Consider the following 21,469-nt stretch of genomic DNA (forward strand, 5'->3'; position numbering starts at 1 on the left):
ACCTGCCTGTCGGGAAGGACCAGCTATGAAACAAACACACACACTTACACACACACAGACACACACACAGAGTGCCTATCCAATTTAATAGTGGCAATTCTTTGTGCAATACACAAGACACACTTACTTTCAAAAAAAATGTGCATTGAGTTTCTTTTCACTTTCCTTTGATCCACAACCAAGATCATCTTGACTTGCAGCTCTGTTCAAAACACATTTTTCAACCCAATATTTAATGAACAGAAACCATGACCAAAAAACTCAAGTGTCATCCTAGCATCTGTGACTTCTGGCTGATGACAAAATACGCAGAAAGCCACTGGGATCCACGGTGAAATTAATTAAAAGGCCGATTAAAGGAGTGACATTAATTCAAGGTGAAAAGGGGAGAGAACTAACAGCGCTGGAAATTGGTCGTCGCTGTTTCGGTGCAGAAAGAACCGCTACAGTTATATCGGTGACCACCCTTGAGATATGTTGGGACTACGACTCCCAACATTTGGTGACAATGAGTAGAAAGGGCAAAGGAAAACAAGAATCTTGTCACAATTTCAAGACCAAGCAACTGAAAATGGAAAATGTTGACTTAAAAGAAAACCTTAAGTTCATATTCTAAATATGCCACCCAGAGTTGCTTCTGTTGAGAGGCATGGCTATGTAAGATGGTAGGTAGGTAGGTAGATATTCATGCACCCCAAGACAATGGGTTTATAAAATGTACCCAAACCAACAATTGTAGCATTTTGTGTCAACTCAGCCTCGATTTCTAATGTTGTACATTAATGTACTATACAGAATGTATCAGGGTTTCTCAACAATTTTAGGATGTGTAGCTTTTAACTCCCAGAATCGGCTGGGGAATTCTGGGAGCTGAAATTCACCCATCTTGAAGTTGCTGAGTTTGAGAAACACTGTTTTAGGGGCATGGTGAGCCAGATGGATCAGTGTCTGCTTGTGTTATTGAGTTCACAGAATATCCGTAGCTACAAGTGGTTACTCTATGTCTGAACCCGAGCAATTGTAGTTTAATAAACAATGCCTTAATGGGGAGATATGAACCAATTTGAATAAGAGAGCTTTGTTCACATCTAGTTCATGGAAACTTAAATCCACTGTTAAATGCTACAGACCAACTTGTTGCCTAAAACAAAAGTTAGAAACCATTTTATTAAAAAAACCCAAAAAACTAGCAACCTGAGCTAGGCCAATAGTGCTCGCTCTCTCTCACTTTCACACACACACTCACACTCACGGGTTGACCTAACCCCTGCATGAGAAACCATTTTTAAAAAATGTTGCAAAAGTAGTTAAAAAGTAGGGGGGGAGATCAAATTTTTATTTGCATTTGGAAACAGAATTAAAGATGTTCTGGTTTTCCAACAAGTACAAAAAGGAAATCGGAGACTGACAAAGGAAGCAGAGCCTGGACACTCAGGCCACTGATTTCAGGAGCGGGAGATTGGTCACTTCATGGATACCGTCTTTATCGATGAACCGGGCGTTGAAAGAAGGCAAGTTCAAGATGAAGCGTTTTTGGAGCTGTGAGAGGGAGAGAAACCCACTTCGTTCAGCATTTGCAGCAAATCAGGTAAGATCTGTATTATTTCTCGTCTCTTTCAGTTTCTTTGCCCCACTGATGTCCTTACATTCCCCCCCCACCCTACACACACACAAACACACACTAATCCCACCTATTAAAACTGCCTTCCACTCCAGCTCTGACAGTTAAGAAACTCAGACGGTTAGAATCAAGTTGCAAACACGGAGAAGAGGAAGAACTGATGTTTCCCGCCATCATCCCCAACTAGGGCTAGGAATTCTGGGAGTTGCTGTCCCAAGATATCTGGAGCATGCTCAGTTAAGGAAGGTTGCTTTTCTTTTAAACAGAGACCCACAAAACATTCCCAGGGGAGAGCAATGAAGGTGTGAATCAGAGGCATCCTTTATCCAGAATTGAGGGTTTTTAAATGGAAAAATCACATCACTGATTTCCGGCCCTGCAAATCTCAGCAGGATTGAGAACTGCAAAAAGGGGACATCTGGAAAATATGTGATCAGCAGATTGCCCATCTGAACCGCTGCTGTGGCTTTTTTTCCATGCTGGATCTTTTTAGGGAAAAAAAGGTCTTATTTTCACCAACAGCATACTTTTATGGTCCATATTTAAGCATCTGTGAAATTAAAGTCAGCTTGAACCTATCAGGGGAATGAATCCAGAAAAGGGTCCAGGTCCCACCTCCTCACAAATTAACAATAGCCCTTGGAAAATTCCGTTTGAGCAGCATTTATCATCACCTAAAGGGAATTAAAAAAACACACCTCAGCCTCCTCTTATGAATGTTGGAAGTTATGGTACCCATCCAGAGAATTTCATTCCATGTGCTTTTTTAATGCCCGGTGGTAAAAATGTAGTCCTATAAATTATATTAATTGTAGTTCTGCAAATTATATTATTAAAGGCTGGAGTACGGTGTATCGTCATCTCTGCAATGTTGATGGTAAGAGAACAAGGAACTCACATCTTTTCAGATGGAGGAATGGCGCACAATTTGAAACTGCACAGGGTGCCTTCACTTCTACATTTGGTAGTGGGCAGATCAGTGTTTCTCAACCTTGGCAACTTGCAGATCCCACGGCTGGCTGAAGAATTACAAGTCTACATATTTAAAAGTTGCCCAAGTTGAGAAACACTGGCGTAGTCGGTATAACCAGCGGAGAAGCTTACTTATAAACTGAAGTGGATCAAAGGGATCAGAAGAGAAACAGGGCAATTTCAACATGGCAAGCTCCTTTTGTCAGTGTAAAGAATTGGTATATGAACCACCAGATCTGTCAAAATGCTTTCTGAACTGGTTAATAAAATATGCAAGAAAGAAAAAAGATTGAGAGCAGCTATTGGGCCAGTTTTATACTGAGAAGGCAACTGGGAGTTTCCTAGTCCTGGTGATATTTTAGGAGGCTCTCAATAGCAACCAGGAAATTTCACCTTTAGCCAGAGAATTCGGATTCTTAATAATGTCACATAGCAATGAGCAGCGTATAAAGATAAATGCATAAAGGTAAATAAAGGTAAATAAATAAACAAATAAATAGTTTCTCATTCCATCCTCTCCGGAAATAGCATTAAAAAAGTTATATTTGGCTAGACTGGGACCTTCTCACGATCAAACGTCTTCCAAATCCTCCTTATTAAGGGCACACCAATTTCCATCTTTCCCATTTTTAGTGAAAATGATAACATCACTGAACACAAGAATGAAACAAGGCAAAATTCTTGGCCAGAAGAGGCTGAAGGGCAGGCAATTGGCATTAAATATAGCAAAATCAGTTTTCTTTCCTCTTCTTTAAAAAAAAATTTGGGATTTGGAATCTGGAAGACATGAAGAAAATGAAGATCAGGAGGGGGAAAAAAAATTCTTCCCTGGTAGCCAATTTCACGTCTGGCTGCCTTGTATGAGATTTCTCCTGCTGGCAAGAATATTTTTCGGGGTGTGTGGTGTGTGTGGGGAGGAGATGAGAATTCAGCAGCAGAAGAGAGGCAAAAGGGCTGGCTAAACAAAGAGAAGCAAATCTGCACTGGTTTCCTGGGCTGAGGTGAGTCACTCACCTCCTCCAGACATTTCTTGAGAACTTCTATTGCTTCTTCACGGGTGATACCTGAAGGAAGAAAGGAGAGCCCAGCAGACAGTTTTAATTAGTGGCCAAGTCTCGGAGCCCCCTCCCCCCCCCCGCCAAAGAAACTCTTTCATGAAGTTTGAACAGCCTTTCAGTAGTGCACAAAGGAATTGAAGTTGCTTTCCCAGCTCGGAGAAAACTCATTCCACATGTAAGGAGGATCACCTGTGCCCCAGCTCTGTGGCCCAACGAGCCGTCCAAAATCGATTTGTTCTGCATTAATGGGAAACCCGGCAGAATCCTGCCTCCCACGGCCAGGGGCTGGGAGAGACTAGGCACTTCGGCCTTCTTGAGCTTATTATGGCTTTAAATGAGCTCCATCTGTCCATGCTTGGCTGCGAATCCCTCAAGGGAGCGAGGAGGTGTTCCTCCGCAGACTTTTAGTGCTTTGCTCCCTGTTGGGTGTTGAGTTTTAACAATGAAACTGGCACGTGCGCAGAGTGCCTCAGCTATTCTTACATTTCAGAGGAAAGCTTCGCCCATGCCGAGAACAACAAAATGTGATAAAAAATATGAGAGAAGGCGGGGTGGGGGGTATAATTCTGCTCCATTCTGGGGGGTGGGGGTGGGGTGGAGCTGCAGGAAAGAAAAGGCAGCCAAAACCATCTTAAAACAACTTAAAAGCAAGGGCAAGTTCAGCACACACGTTGGCTTTTTAGTGCCTTATGCAGGGACGTCTTATCCCGCTGAATTCTGCAGGAGGTCAGTTAGCCTGAGCGAATTTTTCACCCGGATGACAACAGAAGAGCCAAGGGCAACCAACACAGCACATGCTGGGTTGAAACCAGAGCCAGTTTAGAGAGCCAGTTTGGTCTAGTACAGGGGTCAGCAACCTTGACTCTTTTATGACTCGTGGACTTCAACTCCCAGAATTCCTGAGCCAGCTAGAAAGCAGGAGACTGCGAGTTCAAGTCCTGCCTTAGCCATAGAAGCCAGTTGGGTGACTTTGGGCCAGTCCCTCTCTCTCAGCCCAACCCACCTCACAGGGTTGTTGTTGTGGGGAAAACAAGAGGAGGGAGGTGTGTTGTATATGCTCGCCACCTTACTTATAATGTAATAATAAAGGCAGGATACAAACAATCTCTGATTTTTTAAAAAAAATCTGCATTAAGAATCTGGAACCTACAAAAATTATCTGGGGAAACGGAGAGGATTTTGTTACCAAAATCTATAGAACATTCTCTACAGATTTTGAGAAGCATTGTAACGTGTTAGATTTATTATTAACTGTATATGCTGCCCATCTCACTTGTCCAAGGCGACTCTGCTTCTAAATGTCCAGAATTGTTGGTGAGCTCCAAGTGCTTAACTTTTGATTGCTAATATCTGGCTTACCCAATGCCAAACCTGCCTTCTACAAATCCCAATGGATAAAATTTTTGCTTTATAAAGATGAAACCTCCACGTTGCCACAAGTGTCCTGCTTCACATTTGCCAAACTCACCTGGTTTATAGTAGCGGTCAAGAATGCTGAGCGTGAGAAATGCCCCATAGCCATGGGCTGCAAAGGGAACTTTAGCTAAAGAGGCAAGATAATCCATATAATAAAGGGCAGGACCATCGTGTTCATCATAGCCAGCGAGGAGTAGGTTGACATGATAAGGACTCTGTAACAAAACCAAGGGGAAGGATGCGTTTGTGTCAATAAACCATGTTGGCTTGAGGTAATGTGTGATATAGCCCAAATTATCTGGGAAAGTTAAGACTGGCAAAGAATGAATCAGATTAACACTGATAGGAACTCACAGAGTTAGATTTGTGATTGCTCTCCTTCAACGTATAAGTTGCTATCCCAACACCTTTAGAGATCACCAAGCTGTGCGGATGGGGTACCCCAATTTTCAACTTAAAAGCTGAACTTAACATTTGAATGTTGACCCTCCATAAAGTGGACTGGACTGAAGTTAAACATGACATTGATTATTAACTTGGTTGTCATATGTTTAATATTTCAGCCCTTCTTTCTACAGATCAGTAGAAATTTTTGGTGAGTTTGCAGGAGTCCCACTTTTGAGATGGGATATTTGTAATCTATCATTGCTCACAAAGGGAAGAAAGTTGAATTGCTAGTTAACAAACGCAAGTAGCCAATTTGGTGTTGTGGTTAAGGCAGCAGGCTAGAATTGGGGAGACTTGAGTTCTAGCCCTGCCTTAGACACAAAACCAGCTGGTGACCGTGGGCCTCTCTCTCTTTCCTCATCCCCTAATAAAAAGCAGGCAAGGGCAAACCACTTCTGAAACTGTTTCAAGAAAATTGCAGGAACTAGTTTAAGCAGGTGCCAAGAGTCAAAACTGACTAGTAGGTACCAACCCTTTCCTAAAAACAATAGACAAAGGCAGAGAAGACTCAAAATCAACATTTCACATCCTGTTCCTGTCCATATAACCTAATTATGGGAATTGAAGACCAAGACACCAGTTTGGGGAAGAGACTTCTGTTTAACCATAGTTGGACAATATATAGTTTTATTCATTTTCCCCCAAAGAAGCCAAGATGGCTGAAGCAGCAGACATCTACGATGACCTAACATCAACAATATTTTGAACCTTATGTACAGAAAAGGAGCAGCGAGGTTTCTTCATTTAAACCTAAAATTCAGAAATGATTAAGATTCATCTCTATGATGATAAATACAACTGTGGCCATTTCTTTTGAATTCCCACTTAAAGTCTTGCAGCAAGAGGGCTTAAGGCGGCGGGAAGCAAAACTTTTTTTAAAAAGGATAATTCCCCAGAAATAAGGGTGGGTAGAAAAAGTCTTATCATTTTATGATTGCTCCAGGCCTCCCCATCTCCATTTTGGGATAAATGCATTGAGATCTTTTCCCCCTTTCTTTTAAAAGGTTAACAGCTACTACTGAAGACTTATAAATTGGTTGTTTTCCTCCTGAAAAAAAAAGAAAGAGGATCGCCAACTTTCACCAATTGTCCATGAAATTTGGGAGTATGGTTAGAGTAGACTCCATGGCCTACAGGTTTCTCACCACTATCCAACAGGATACGTTCCTTTTACGGTATTATTAAGCAAGCAATCTGTGCCAGTAAGAGATTATTTTTAGAAAGAAATCTGGGAAAATGTTAGAAGGGTTTGGGACTGAAAGCTGCTCCTCAATTTTGGCATTGATTAATTAGCCTGTGTTAACACTCCTTTATTTACACCTAAGCATCTTGCACATCTAGAAGCTGTCAACGGAAAGTTCTACTGTAATTGACGAATCAAGTTCCGCACCACAAACATGGCTTCTAGATGCCAACTTTGAGCCGTGTCTGTATCAGATGTCAAAGCATACATACATAAATGATGTGCAAGCTAATTAGAGCCAGACAGCTGTGCAGCAATTGGATTGGGAAAGCTGGTTGGGTACAAGGGACTGCAGGAGACACTTCAAGTTCTTTCAAATGTCTCCTTTCACCCTTTCCTTAGTTTGCAGGGAGAAGTGTAGATACGGGGAGCTGTGTTTTAGGACAGAAGCTGCCCCCAGATCACCTTCTGCTCTCAGCTGATGCAAATCAAATTCAATTTACCCATCATCTTGTTACTAACCTGGGTACATTTCCACAATATAGAGGTGTTACTAGCAACTCTGGTGCAATGCACCACAGCATCCCAGCACATTTCATAACAGATATATGCAATATGCCCCATAAGTTGGTAGATTGAATGAAGGAACTCTCTTCTTCTGAACCTGTCAAGGCAGCTTTTACTGCTAAAGCCTTTTTAAAGAAGTTCTACAAATTTCAAAATTTAATCGGATTGATGCAAGGGGGGGGGGAGGGTGAGGTGTTACCCGTATTTTCCTCTCAACTTTAGGAAAGAAGCTGAGATGTAGACCTGAAAGCAAATTGTCTGACGTATTTTTAAGAAAAAGAAGTTTGCATGTCTTTTGCTTTGGGGGGTTGCTTCATTTGAATAGTTTTAAGTGTTTTGTTTTCGACTACGTTTTCAGCACTTTATCTACCCTTTTGACTGGAAAAATGGGATATCCAGAAATAAAAGGGAGAGATTACAAGAGCAACATTTGTGACATTCCCCAGAGACAAACTGGGGACAAGGCAGCAAGATCCCATTGTGTAAGGTTGTGTTAATTCCTTAGCAACGATGGCCCTGCTGGTTAGGGAGATGAGGGATTTGGCAGTTGGAAGACATAAGAATGGAGAAAACATGCAAGCTTTCCCCTTCAAGGCTTCATTCAGACCACAACGCAAAGCCCACCAAGAGGTAACTTAAGTGTTCTAAAGTAAGGAAGAGGGTAGGTTAAATGTTTACTTGCTTCTGATGTAGATGGCCAGGCTGAGCCTGAGGGCAGGGTCAAAGGCATCAGTAGTTTGGAGTCTTTACACCCCTGTAAGAGACCTAAGTCGAAACCCTCTTAAAGTCCACTGACTCTTATCTGGTGCCAGTTTGCCTTCACTGCTCAGTAGGGTTCAGATTCTTGTGTACAGGTGGCATGAAATAAACTTGTAGTACTTTCCAACTCTATCCTGGTTCCTGACTTTCTTGCACCTGACATCTGGTCTGCCTTTGCTGACAAGGTGGGCACATGTTGACTTGCTGGGGGGAAAAATATAGCTGGTCCTCAGGGTGTTGTAGCTGAGTAACAACTGAAACCTCAATTAAATATTGCTACCTGCCTGTAAACCTCGCCACGACAAGGCAGTAATCCATGAAGGGGAGATTTTATAATTACAAGTTACAATTACAGCGATTGGTAACTTTTTAAAGGGCAGTTAGGAAAGTTTCACTTGTGGGTGGGCAGGTTAAAAGGGAATGTTCAGGCAGAGTGTTTTCCCTTCCCCCATTTTTCTAGCATTGTACTGACGTTATTTCTAATGTCAGTACAATGCTAGAAAAATAGGGGAAGGGAATGCATCTCTACCCCATTATTCTGATTTAAAACAACAACAGTGATTAGAAAGAGCGCGACATCCTTCAACATTTACAACTGGAAGGAACAGGGGTGACAACTACACCACCAACACGCACAGCAAAATTGGTGACAAACGATGGAGGGGGGAGACTGGCATTCGACATCTGGCGGAAGCCAAAGTCACAAGTGAGAGGAAGAAAAGGAAATAGGGGTGCGAGGAAGGCATCCCACCAAGCGTGGACAATCAGCAAGGAGCTGATAACCTGCCTTTGGACCCAGGCCAGGCTGAGGCCCCTATAATTAATTGCTTCACAAGAAGCCACACTTGGCTGGGGAAGGGTAATGCCAGTGTTGAGAAAGAGAGGGATGGCATCCCGCAATTCTTCATGCAACCTCACCTTTGCATTCTCAGAGATAAATCGGAAGACAAGGACCCAAGAAAATTCAGAACTCCTAATTTGTATTTGATAAGAAACTGCATTTCAAACAGATGCAGACCCCACTCGGTTTCCAGGGACTCAAATGATTCATTGAGCAAACCCAGCAAGAACCAACTTAAATCAAAACTCTCTGGATATGCGATGGCACATCATTAACTGTCCCATGTGTGCTGTGGCCTTGGGACATGCATAGCACGTAAAGGCATCCTCTGGCTGACGAGATGCCTACAGACTATCAATGGGTTTGGGGCATTACCTGCTCCAGGTATTCACAGGTACTCAGTTTGCATATCATCTATAAACTTAGGAGTCTTGAATATCTTCTCATAATGAATGTGTTGTGAAGTGTAGATCCACATCTGTACACATGCACAAACCCACACATCACTCACACAAGCACATCCTAAGGCCAGCAAAAACTTCAAGTGTGGCCTCACAGCTCCACACAAAGTAGGCACTGAATTCTAAGTCCAAACATGGAAAAAATCACCTGTGCTACACTGTAATTATATTAACTGCATATAATTAATTTCATCATAAACAGAAATATATTTAATATCATTTTGCTTTCAAATGCATTTTCCCCCTATTTCCTGGTCTTGCCTATTTTTTAGCTCCTGGGACATAATTGCAAAATCAAGCACGACCCTTGACTTTAAGCCCTCTAAAACTTGTGTAATGGGATGTGGGGATGGCCTTGAGGGACCAAGGGAAGAGATGCTGCCAAGTGAACTATCAAACAAGAGGAGGCGGAGCCCACAATTACTCAACAGTCCAAAAAAGAAACTTAGGAAGGCCCCATCTTAATGGATCAGGGTGTTAAGAAGACGGTGGGAGATTTGTATTCTCAGACTTGCAAGGTTCTGTTAATGCAGCCTTACAATGAAGTAGAATTGGCTCATCTGGTCATGTCTGGTTTACTTGGGAGGACTGACAATTTGCTTGATATTTGAAACATTCCAGATTGTGGGAAAGTTAGCATTTGAATTGTGGAAATCTAAAAGGAACATGGTTCATGAAGGCAAACAAACAACCCAGAAAGAGCAAGACTGTTTAAATCCATACAGCTCAGGTTTCCCAAGTAGAAAACAGCTATTGAAAAATGACTTCTTAAGGGCCGAGAAAAGGAACAGATGAAAGAATAGCATTAAGAGTAGAGGGAAGTACTTTGTGGGTACTTGGTACTATATTTACATTATATATTACATTATCTAGCCAGGAGGAAATGGTAATTTGTGGAAAAAGAGAAAATCCAAGAACAGTGAGACAGAGTGAACAGGAAAGCCAAAGAGATTCAGCTCCCCATAAGCTGATGCACAATAAACGAAGGGGGAAAATCTTAACTTTATCTATACTCGTTGATGGCTTCAAAACACTCCATCAAGCAACCTTTAGAACAGACATGTCAAACACAAGGCCTGGGGGCCAGATCCGGCCCGTGAAGCGGTTTCATGCGGCCCGCGAAGCCATCCTGGAAACAGTGAGGGAACGGCCCCCACTGCCTTGGCCCTGGCCCAGAGACCCTCCTTCTGCCAGAGACCCTCAGATCTGTCCCACTCCTGCCCAGGCCCCCATAGGCACCCTTGATGCAAATGGTGTAGAGCTGGCCACACCCACCCAGTAGGCCATACGTGCTCTAGCCACGCCCACTCAGTAGGCCACGCCCACCCAGGCCATACCCACCCGGCCCCCTGAGGGCAACCGCAATGCTGATGCGGCCCTCAATGAAATTGAGTTTGACACCCCTGCTTTAGGAGGACGAAAAGTAAAAGCTCAAAAGAGTTTTTCTTTTTTTGCATATAATAACCTTATAAACTAATAACTGCTATAAAGAAAACTGGAGACGACTTCTTCACATTTTCCTTTTTTCCTTATTTTCTACAGTCTTGGCTTTCCTTTTTTCTTTTCTTCCTTCTAAATATTAGTTTTCGTTCAGTTTTTATATTAAACGCTTAATAAAGTTATACTAAAAAAAAAAAAGAGCAAGCACCCAGAATTACTTATCGGCCTGGGCATTCCCAGGCCCACAAGGAAGACCTAGAATACTGCCCAACATGTCTGGAGGGCGTCAGGCCAGGGAAGGTGGGTCTGAATAGGGAGCATCTCACCAGGAAAATTGTCTTGAAGATGTTGCAAGAACTCAAAGGGACATTCCATGGGGGGGGGGGGGAAGGAAAGAAATGATCTGTTGCAATTGAAAGGTCAATTTTTTGCCTGAAAAGACTGCTATGTCTTCCTCCCTCTCTCTCAAAAACATTACTTCTCTTATTTAGTCATTTTTAATAACACACAGCTCTGTAAAAAAAATAAAAATGGCAATCCTGTAGAGCCATCAAGCTCTGATGCTTCTCTGAATGATAAAGCAAGCTAAAATGTGGGATTTTGTGAGACAAATGTGAGCACCCAGCGTATTTTGAGGGAAGCTGTAACATGAAACAGATTGCCCTATCAAACTTATGCATCTTATTAAAAAGACCAGCAATGTGCTTTGACATTTTAGCTCAAAAACTGTCAGGCTCAATTAGACCCCAATCCAATTCAGAGGCCACAAAGAGCTGCCCCAGAAATTCCCAAGTAGGGCATGAGAGCATCGGTCTAAATCATGAGTCCTGTTGTCTGTTAGCCAAGATAGTAGACCCAACTATCTTCAGAGGGCTCTAAAACCCACCAGAAGTTGTTTGGGCTCCAACTCACATCAGTCAAAACCAACATGGCTAATGTTTAGGGATAATGGAAACTGAAGTACCTGATAATTCCACTTCTGTTTTAACCTTAAAAGCCTTTCAAATAGGCAGCTGTTGCACCTCAAGAAAGTATTAAGAAAACCTACCACCAACCAAATTTTCTGGGTAATTCTAAATCTGGGCTGCACATAGTCACTGAGTGGCATTTTGTGGCCAATACACACATGCAAACATAAACTGATGCCTTTCTCTCTAACCAGGCCACCAAATGTGTAATATTATTTTCTTCTGGAGTTAATTACTTTTGGTTTACTAGATATGACCTAGTATTTAACATGGACAGTAGAAAATTACCACTATTTAGCATGGGCAATATAGAATTACAAACCACAAAACAAAATACTATAAAATAAGAAACATTCGCTTGCACATGGAAAATACAAATGTTCACAGTGTGTAAAATATGAATTCACAGAGAAGGAAATGCAAAGCAGCAAGCAGTGGACAGAGAGTGCCAAATCGGAAAAGTTGCCATTTTTGTATGTGGAAAATAGATTGATGCGGGTGAAATCTCAGTATCCCAGTTCCAAGAATACGACTCCTCTAATTCTCCTCATTTTACAGCAAATGTGGAAAGTCACTGGGGAAAAAATTCATTTGGGGCAATTCCCAGTCATTCACATGGAAAGATTTTCAATGGAACTTTCCACTTGTTTATTCCAAGTTTATAAAGAGAGAATCTGCTGAAAAGGAAAGCTTATCTGGTCCTACAAAGCTACTCGGCATAGCAAACAACTTGAAAATCACAACAGTTTTTAGGTCCCTCTCATGCTCCCCCCCCATTACTTATATACATACACACATGCATACACATTCACCAACCCCTGCAGGATGAAATATGATGGGTATTATTGATGAGCAAAAGGTGCATGCAGGTGTAATGCTAAATTAGTTACCAACAAATCAATGAAACCACATGTAGATTTGCAAACCAGTTTGGCTCTAGGTCAGGATATCTATTTTCTAACACTGCATGTTACATAGATCTCACCGCTTTATCCTAACATGATCTTTCATGGGTGCAAAATACTGCTCTTCTGACATTTCAGCCTTCAGAGCAAATGCTAGGATTCCCTTTTAATGCATCTTGCAGTTAGAATTGCTTGAGCAGTGAATTACTGGGCACACCCAAACTCTAGGAATTAACAGCACCAGTTCTATCAGGAAGTCCCTTCTCTGCATGGCTACATTCTCAGCTTTTGTGCAACTTATATACAGATTTTATCTATACAAGTAGGCCTTGACCTATGATCATAATGAAGCCAGAATTTCCTTAGTATGTCATGATGGTTGTAAGTCGAGGCACTAGTGTGACCAACCTGATTTTATGACTATTTTTATGGCAGTTGTTAAGCAAACCCTTTGTCTGGAATGGCGCTTTTCGTTGGAAACTGTATGTAAATGCTAGTTTCCAGTCAAATGATCAGGGGATGCTGCAAACAGCTATAAAGGGGGGGCTGGTTGCCAAGTGCCCAAAATGTGATCATGTGACCACGAGGGGGCAGCTTTTGGAACTTCAAATTTGGGTTCAGCTAGCAACTAGTCATAAGTCAAGGACTGCTTTGACTTAGGATTCGCCGCTTACAAGGACTGCACTAGAAAGATTTCATATGACTTACAAAGAAAGAACCTTAGGAATTATGGCAGATAAATGTTAACCTAGTGAGCTGCCCTTATTCCCCACTGCCACCAGCATCCAGCACCCAAAATGAATTTTTTTTGAATTTTGAATCATTAGAAAATAAACTAAAAATAATGTGCCCATAACATTTATTTATTTATTTATTTTTGGGACTTATATGCCGCCCTATCTCCATAATGACTTTATACATAACCAACAGCTAGATTACATTCAAATCAAGCAATTGCAGTCACCATCCTTCCTAAAATATATAGCGTAGAGATTGGGAGATTTTATTTTTTTTAAAAAAGTAGGATTCTCCAATGCTGTCAAGTGCCAATCAGTGCTGAAGGTGGATTTGCCTTTTATTCAGAATGCCACATGGGGCAATGCTAAGAGGAGGACACCTCCCTCCCTGCTGCCCCAAGTGGCATGACTGTGGTGTCAAAGTGCACCGTTTGCTGGAGGGCCCAGCCATCTGCAAGAGCGCAACATTTCATCTCCGGTAAACAAACACATCTGCTTCTGCCAGTGTCCTCCCTGCTGCGTAGCCCATCTGGAGCAGGTAAGCTAGAAGGCAAACTCAGAGATGGAAGGAGGGGAGGGGGAGAGAGAGAGAGAGGCAGGAGCAGGCCTCCAGGGACCTGGCATGCAGAGGAAGGAGACATGGTCTCACTATGTCACATCCTGCTAACCCAGCTTTGCCAAGCGGTATGTTAAATTGCCTTCGTTAGTGAAGATGCTCCAAGCCAGTGTCACCTGGCCATCTGCTCCAAAGGTCACGTGAACTTGCAAGGCCACAAAAACAGGCAGCATGCAGCCGAGAGAGCATTTGGGAAAAGACCAGTAATTGTATGCAGACAAATGCTTGAGGGGGGGAGGGGTGAAAGGGGAGAAATAGAGATCTTCCTTACAGCCTACAATGAGGAGGAGGAGAAGGGAGTTTGTAAAATATTCCTTTCTTGATCCTCCTTTTTTTAAGACCTATGGAGGAGGAGGAGAAAGATAACCTGCAGAATATATAACAGCAGGAAAAAATGGCCAGGTTGGTGTTCATTTGAAATTAGAATTAAAACAGAAACAGAAGCACAGAAACAAATAATAAAAAAAAACTATTAGGAAACTTGAACTCAATGACATAATTGATATTTAACCATTGTAAGTAGAAATTAAAATGGTTTTTGGCTTTAACCATACAAGGCAGGGATTGCTAACAATCCAATTTGCAGATTAGATTTTAAGAAAGACACATTTACCTTTTAGTTAAAGGTAGAAGTTGGTATGAACTGAGTGATGCCTATATTGCAAAATTATACACATCGCAGTCCAGATCAATTCGACAGCAAATGACCTTCACACTTGCATGTTTGTACCTCCTCCCCTCATATACTTTTTTTTTTAAAAATGAGGCAGTTTCTTGCAAAAAGATTAAGAAAATGTAACTATTCTGACACACCCAGATTGTATTATTTACAAATACCATCTTACAATATTTACTATATTACCATATTTATTTTAATCCTAAGGTTCAATTTTTACATCAAACAACATTGCTCTACTTTATTGTATTAATTTGTCTTCAGAAAGAAATTAAACAATCTTCTGTTTGCCTGAGAACTGGAAGCCTTATTTCAGCTTATTTTTATGGTTTAATTTCTATCAGCTATTTGAGATTAGTGTGTAGTTGTGGGGAGCGTTATGTCTTGTTTTGCAAGTGTTGGATTTGAAAAGAAGTTTTACAACAGCAAAAGCAGGATGGCATAATGAAGCACTTGACAAAATTATTTGTCCAGTCATACATCAATGCATGCATGCAATCTACATGGCCACTCAATTCAAACTATGTGATTCTGGGAGGTGTACAAACCAAACCAATCATAAATAATCAAAATGACCCATGAAAATTTACTAAGCAATAAAATAGCTTGGCATTTGCTTTACAGGCCATCTCAAATGTCTCATGCTTTGTTACAGCTTGCCCATTCCTTCACTTCTATGCAGATAAAAATTAAGATAAACAATATATTCAGAGAGAAACTGGAAATACAGTAAGTTAAATCAATCAATCAACGTGCCAGGCTAGCTTGGTCTATGAGGGGAAAGAACATAAATGCCAATGGAGCAACAATAAAGTGCACAGATGTGCATGTGAAAAAGACGGATGTTAGGACAGGTGCGAGAAAGGAAAAAATGGGACTGATGATCATTGGAATTGGCACTGAGTGGATCTAGGGCACAGGCTGGTTTAGTCTGACTGAGTCTGAGATTTCACTTGTAGATGGCAAAAGTTTAACCTGGGCCCTACTGCCTACCACAGATTCATCCTCTCCGTGAAGCCATGACCCCTCCCTCCTGTAAAAAAACCCCAACCATTTCTAAACCTGAGGCTAATCATAGGCAATTTCCATTTTTATTTGGTTTTTTTCTGCCCTGCAGTATTTAGTATTGTGTACGCACATGCTTGTATTTATTTTTCTTAAAAGGGGGGATAGTACACCAACCATATCAGAAGCAGCTGGGGGAAAAATGCTGGATCAAGGAACTTAGGGGAAGGAGGAAAGTGGACATAAATGCTTCTTTGTCTTTCTACAGCCCCAGCTCAGAACAGGTGTTTTGTAGTTGCCACAAGCTCATGATGGTTTGAATCATGTCCCCACCATAGATTGTTCAGGAATTTTAGAAAGCCACTTTCTGAATTTTAATCTACAGTGCAAGGACTGTTCCTTCCTACTTTAAGGATGTGTTAGCCTGGCAAGAGTGTCATCTTTCAGATGTTGCAGCAAATAAACCAGGTTTCAGCTTAAGACCTTTCATCACCTCCGTTCATTCCGCCGGGGCCTGAAGACCTGGCTCTTCGAGCTCTCTGGCCCAGGCTGAGGATTAATTTTATTTTAACTGGGGTTTTATTTATGCAGGGACAAATATAATTTTTTTAAAAAATTTGTTTTTAACTTTTGTATCTTGGTTTTTAATCACCCTGTAAACCGCCCTGAGTCCTTCGGGAAAGGGCGGTATATAAATGTAATAAAATAAATAAATAAATAAATAAATAAATAAATAAATAATGGAGGAGACTCAGTGCTTATTTCATGGTTTAGAAAGTGTTTTTCAAACCTGGCAATTTTAAGATGTGTGAACTTTTAAGTCCCAGAATTCTCACGCTCCTGGGAATTCTAGGAGTTGAAGACCACACTTCTTAAAGTTACCAAGTTTGAGAAACGCTGGTTTAGAACAATCCACACTTTCTAGTATTCAGAGCATAATTTCAATTGTGGCAACTATGCCTTGGGATCCTTCAATACTACAATGGCTGCATTTTAGCCTCATGTTAATCAAAAAGGAGGCAAAAAAAGGAGGCAAAAAACCAGATTCCAGAATTAGACACTTTTGTTAAGCTTTATTAAGTATACAGAAGCCTCAAACTTTACTTTTTTGTTATGGTTTCCTAAAAACAATTCTTTTATTTAGAAGAATTATATGGCTGCCTATATCTTATAATTCTAGGAGGCTCACAACAATCCCTAAATCCCCAAGTGCCCAACTCCCCAGGTACCAGACCAAGCAGCCTCCCTGCTCAACTCCCAACCTATCCCAAGGCTTAAGGGAAGATTCAGGCCTTCAAAGCCCCCAAGAAGGCTAAAAAGGTGGGATCCCTCAGATCTCAGGTGGGAAGCCATTTGTGATGCACTGGATTATAAAAAGCTACCTTTGAAATAGGCTATCAGTTCATTACCTCAGTCCTGTATACACAAACTTCTCTAATGTGGTGACCTTTGGAACTGTTGGTGGTTTGTATCTAACCTACCTTCTGTTACATTCAAGCCTTCCCACAATCTCTCACAGATGACCTCAGGCATGATAGTTATTGGTTGTCAATTGCCACCTTTAACTGCAACATCCTCAAGATCTTACTGAAGCAGGAAGTGTCACTTGGAAAGTGACATGCAGCTATTACAAAGAATCACGGAACATTAAAAGACTAAACCCAGTTTTAAATATCCATGTTGTTGGATTATGGAAAATGAAGCTCAATGCATTGGGGAGGCACCAGTGTGTAGACAGTTTCCTTCAAGCAGTGGCAGAATTGCAAGAAATGAACTAAAATAAGAAAGTTACAGGAGGAACCCTCCTTCTTGGCAGCCATTTGTATTTTCATTTGTATTTGACCCACAGAAGTATTAGCAAAAATGAAGGGCTGGGCATGGAAAAAGTGAAAAAGGGACAAATCCACCAACTAAAGTGAATCTCTAAGTAGACTGGACAGTTGACTCCTTAGCCAGCACACTCCCCTACTCCTTCCTATACTTGAAATTATTTTCAGATTAACCCTGTATCTTCATCATTAAATGCCCATCTTAAGATTTTTCCCCCCTTTTGATGTTTGTTATTCTTCTATAATTTTAAAACTTTTAATCCTAATTTTTTAATTGTAGTATTCATTTTGGTAGTTTTATTTATTGGTGACATTATATTGTACACCATCCATAGCCCCTTTTTGAGGGCAATGGGCAGTTTAGAAATATGAAATATAGATAATCCTATCAGGAAAGGATGATGGTGACACATCTGCAAGTTCCATTACATTTATCATAAGACTTGGAGAAAACACATGATACATCCCAACATAAGCAGCCAATAAAAGCTGACTGGCTTACCCTGCTCCGCAAATAATCAGCCAGATTTCTGCGTGTGAAGTTGGCAGCTGCAGTTGGAGACAGCTCATATCCTATTGTTAAGACAATGACACAATCATATCTTATGGGTACCTGGAAATTTACTCTAGACTCAATGGAAGAAACTGCTTCAGCTAAATTTTATAGTGCAACGCAATACTAAAATAGGAATGCAAGATTTCATTTTTTTTGTGAACTGCAGTGACTACATAGAAAGATGACTTAACAGTTATGTACCCTAAACCTCTGAAATTTTATTTATAAATACTTTTGCAATATATAAATATATGTACAAAAATGGTTATACCCAAACTTTGTGCTTACAAAAACTATGTGTAGACAAAGCTAGAAATTGATAGAACTGGGATTACATAAAGTCAGAGAAAATTCTTATCAAACATATACAGAGTAATTATGATCAATCAAATATGTCAACTGTTTTATCGTACTTCTGAAATTTAGCACTCGTGATACACAAAGAAATTAAAGTGGATTAAAATTAATTCCATGTATGTTATGGGGAATAGTCAAAGCTATTATTCTCACACTTGAACAGAGTGGTTGTATTTACTTCAAATGTAAGAAGCATTTAATGAAAACCCTCTTCACTTAGATACACTCCTGTTAATCTGAATATACAAATTGGACCTAAGAAACTTCAAGACAACAGCAGAAGTACAAGAAACTAAATGTTTACAACACTTTGACTGTCACCCTGCAATATCGTTCAACACAAGTGAAAAAACAAGTGTCTAGTAACTGAGATAAAAACAAATAGGTGAAGGAATAGAAGGATCTGTACAGGGTCTGAAGACATTAGCACCTAAATAACTTGTAATATGGAGACCTAGTTTTTTATTGTTTACTTTCCAAAGAGACTCAGCTGCACCACTCACCATTCCTCATCTTATAGAGCTGGACATTTTTCTGGATGTATTCTGCAAACTGTACAGTGTCGCCAGCCTCCCCAACACACAGTAGCAAGATTTTCTCACTCATCTTGAACATCTTGTCATGATCTTAACATTATAGAGGAAGAAAAGAAGAACAGGCACCAGTGTCAGATAAAAGAATAATCAGGTCCAGGTAATCCTTGACTTATGACTCAGTTGAGCCCCAAATTTCCATTGCTAAGCAAAACATTTTGCCCCATGTTACGAGCTTTCTTGCCATAGTTAAGTGACTCAATACAGTTGCTAAGTTAGTAACACAGTTGTTAAGTGAATGTCTTCTCCATTGGCTTTGCTTGTGAAAAGGTAATAAAAGGTGATCACATGACCCAGGACATTGCAATCTTCATAAATACATGCCATTGTAAAGCACCCAAATTTTCATTACATGACCATGGGGATACTGCAATGTATAAGTGTGAAAAACAGTCATAAATCACTTTTTCAAGTGCCATTGTAACTTTGAACAGTCACTAAGTGGCTGGCTTGAAGTTTTCAAACTGAGAAACAAAAAGGGAGGAGAATAATGACTCTTCCAATTAATTCCACAGCATTTAACTTTCCATGATCTGAAATAAATGTATAAACAAGCCCTACAGATGACTGAAGAGCCAAAAAGTAACCAAGTTGTTTAGATTCTTGTTCTCTAATAATCATCAATATTAAAGCTTTTGTAATGTAAAAATATTTATTTACAAAACAGTCGAAAGGTGCAGATGACCGATCAGTTGGCAATTCTGTAATATATTTAATGCATTAACTGTTCAAGGCAGCTAACAAAAAAGTTGAAAAAGGCAATTGAAAACATAAAATCACGGAATATTTTTTAAAAACTAATTCTATGGCTAGGCATACATATGTTTAGCTCAGTCATCTGCCAACATAATGGCTTTATTTGCACAACATGCAAAGCTTCATAATTTTTCTTTTTATATTTGAATAGTTTGTTTGCACCCTAAAAATTGGATGGCTACTTTACAGATTGTGTTGGGCAAACCCAGAACACAATTTAGCAACCAAGTTAAATACATAGTGCAGAGTCACGTATACATTTTCATTCGAGTAGAGTACGCTCCAAATTTATTGCATCTTGTTTCGCTTTCCCCAGGACTTCCATTTTGTTATGAAGCCCCCCCCCCAAACCAAACGCTCTGTCCCAGAACAACTTTCCAAACATCTGGAAATGTCACCAATGACCTCCGACGCATTCTGGGATCAATAGGTGAGAAGGGCAATTTAACACACTTTTTTTTTTGGGGGGGGGGAAATAAAAGTAAGTCAGGAATTTATAAAAGGTCAGGCCCTCACTCTTTCGTCTACTCCAGGGGTAGGCAACCTCGGCTCTTTTATGACTCGTGGACTTCAACTCCCAGAATTCCTGAGTCAGCCAAAATGGTAGAATAAAAATAGTATGGTTGCATCTTGACTTCTTTGATGCCCTGTTGTAGTGATGACCTTGGGAGACAGAAAAGCCGCAGCCAGGGGAACAGGCAGATTAAGACAGGGGTCCTCAACCTTGGCAACTTTTAAGACTTGTGGACTTCAACTCCCAGAATTCCTCAGCCAGGCACGCCAGGCCAGCTTTGCTGCCTGAGGAATTCTGGGAGTTGAAGTCCACGAGTCATAAAAGAGCCGAGGTTGCCTACCCCTGGTCTACTCTAACCGGCAGCTTCTTCCCAGAAGCTCAGATCCAATTTTGTTTTCCCTTCGGCTTTTACTGGATCCTCTTCGATCCCGAGCCAGGCAAAGCAGGTGCCCAGCGCGACCCCTCCAGAGCGTCGTCTTGCAAACGGCCGTGAGGGAAACCTAAAGGAGGCCCCACGGCCTCAACTCGGCCCCCGCAGCACCCGGGCTTGCCTTCGCCCCTCAGCCCCAAACCACATGGGGGGTGGCATTCAAACGGTTCCCAGCCGCCGCCGCCGCCGCCGCCTAAGTAAAACCCGGAGACTGACCGCGCTTCATGTGAACGATACTGGAAGCCGCGACGGTATCGGCGGCCATCAGCACGAAGTCAGGCCCTTGGATGCCGATGAGATACTCCATGACTGCCCCGAGCAACCGAAAGCGAATTGCGAGCCTCGGTGACACAGCGAGAAGCCGGGGCGCCACGGCGCGGAGGAGTGACGTCACGGGGACGTCGCGCGAGATCAACTCCCTTCTACCAAGGCGTAGACAGAGAGTCTATGGTTCCCGCGGAGGTCACGTGGGAGGGTTCTTCTCTAGGCTCCCTCGAATTTTATTCAAGCGACGCCCAGAGCGGCTTTTCTTCCGCTTTCCTTTTAGCCTTTAATAACATCTTGAGCTTCTGAAAATGCTTTCCCCTCCTTCACTTTCATAGTCCACGAGACTAGGGAGGGTCTCTTCTGAGAGGTTTCCCCGGGTCCATACTCCTGTGGTCTCAGCTGCTTCTGAATCCAGAGGTCCTCAACAACCTTGGCAACTTTTAAGACTTGTGGACTTCAACTCCCAGAATTCCTCAGACAGCAAAGCTGGCCTGG

At 41.4% G+C, this 21,469-nt stretch overlaps 1 protein-coding gene across 1 annotated transcript; it reads right to left on the bottom strand.

The window, feature by feature from the left end:
* Nucleotides 1-1,315: 1,315 nt before the first annotated feature.
* PSMB2 (proteasome 20S subunit beta 2) lies at nucleotides 1,316-21,100 on the bottom strand. The gene is made up of 6 exons (XM_081335426.1): nucleotides 20,924-21,100; nucleotides 18,918-19,040; nucleotides 18,004-18,074; nucleotides 5,120-5,282; nucleotides 3,608-3,657; nucleotides 1,316-1,539 (listed from the first exon to the last, which is right to left on the bottom strand). The coding sequence occupies exons 1-6, from the start codon at nucleotides 21,012-21,014 to the stop codon at nucleotides 1,432-1,434; spliced, it is 606 nt and encodes a 201-aa protein (XP_081191552.1). The 5' UTR covers nucleotides 21,015-21,100; the 3' UTR covers nucleotides 1,316-1,431.
* Nucleotides 21,101-21,469: the final 369 nt, after the last annotated feature.

The sequence above is a fragment of the Vipera berus genome (assembly GCF_964194415.1).
Source record: "Vipera berus genome assembly, chromosome: 9".
Classification (NCBI taxonomy): domain Eukaryota; kingdom Metazoa; phylum Chordata; class Lepidosauria; order Squamata; family Viperidae; genus Vipera; species Vipera berus.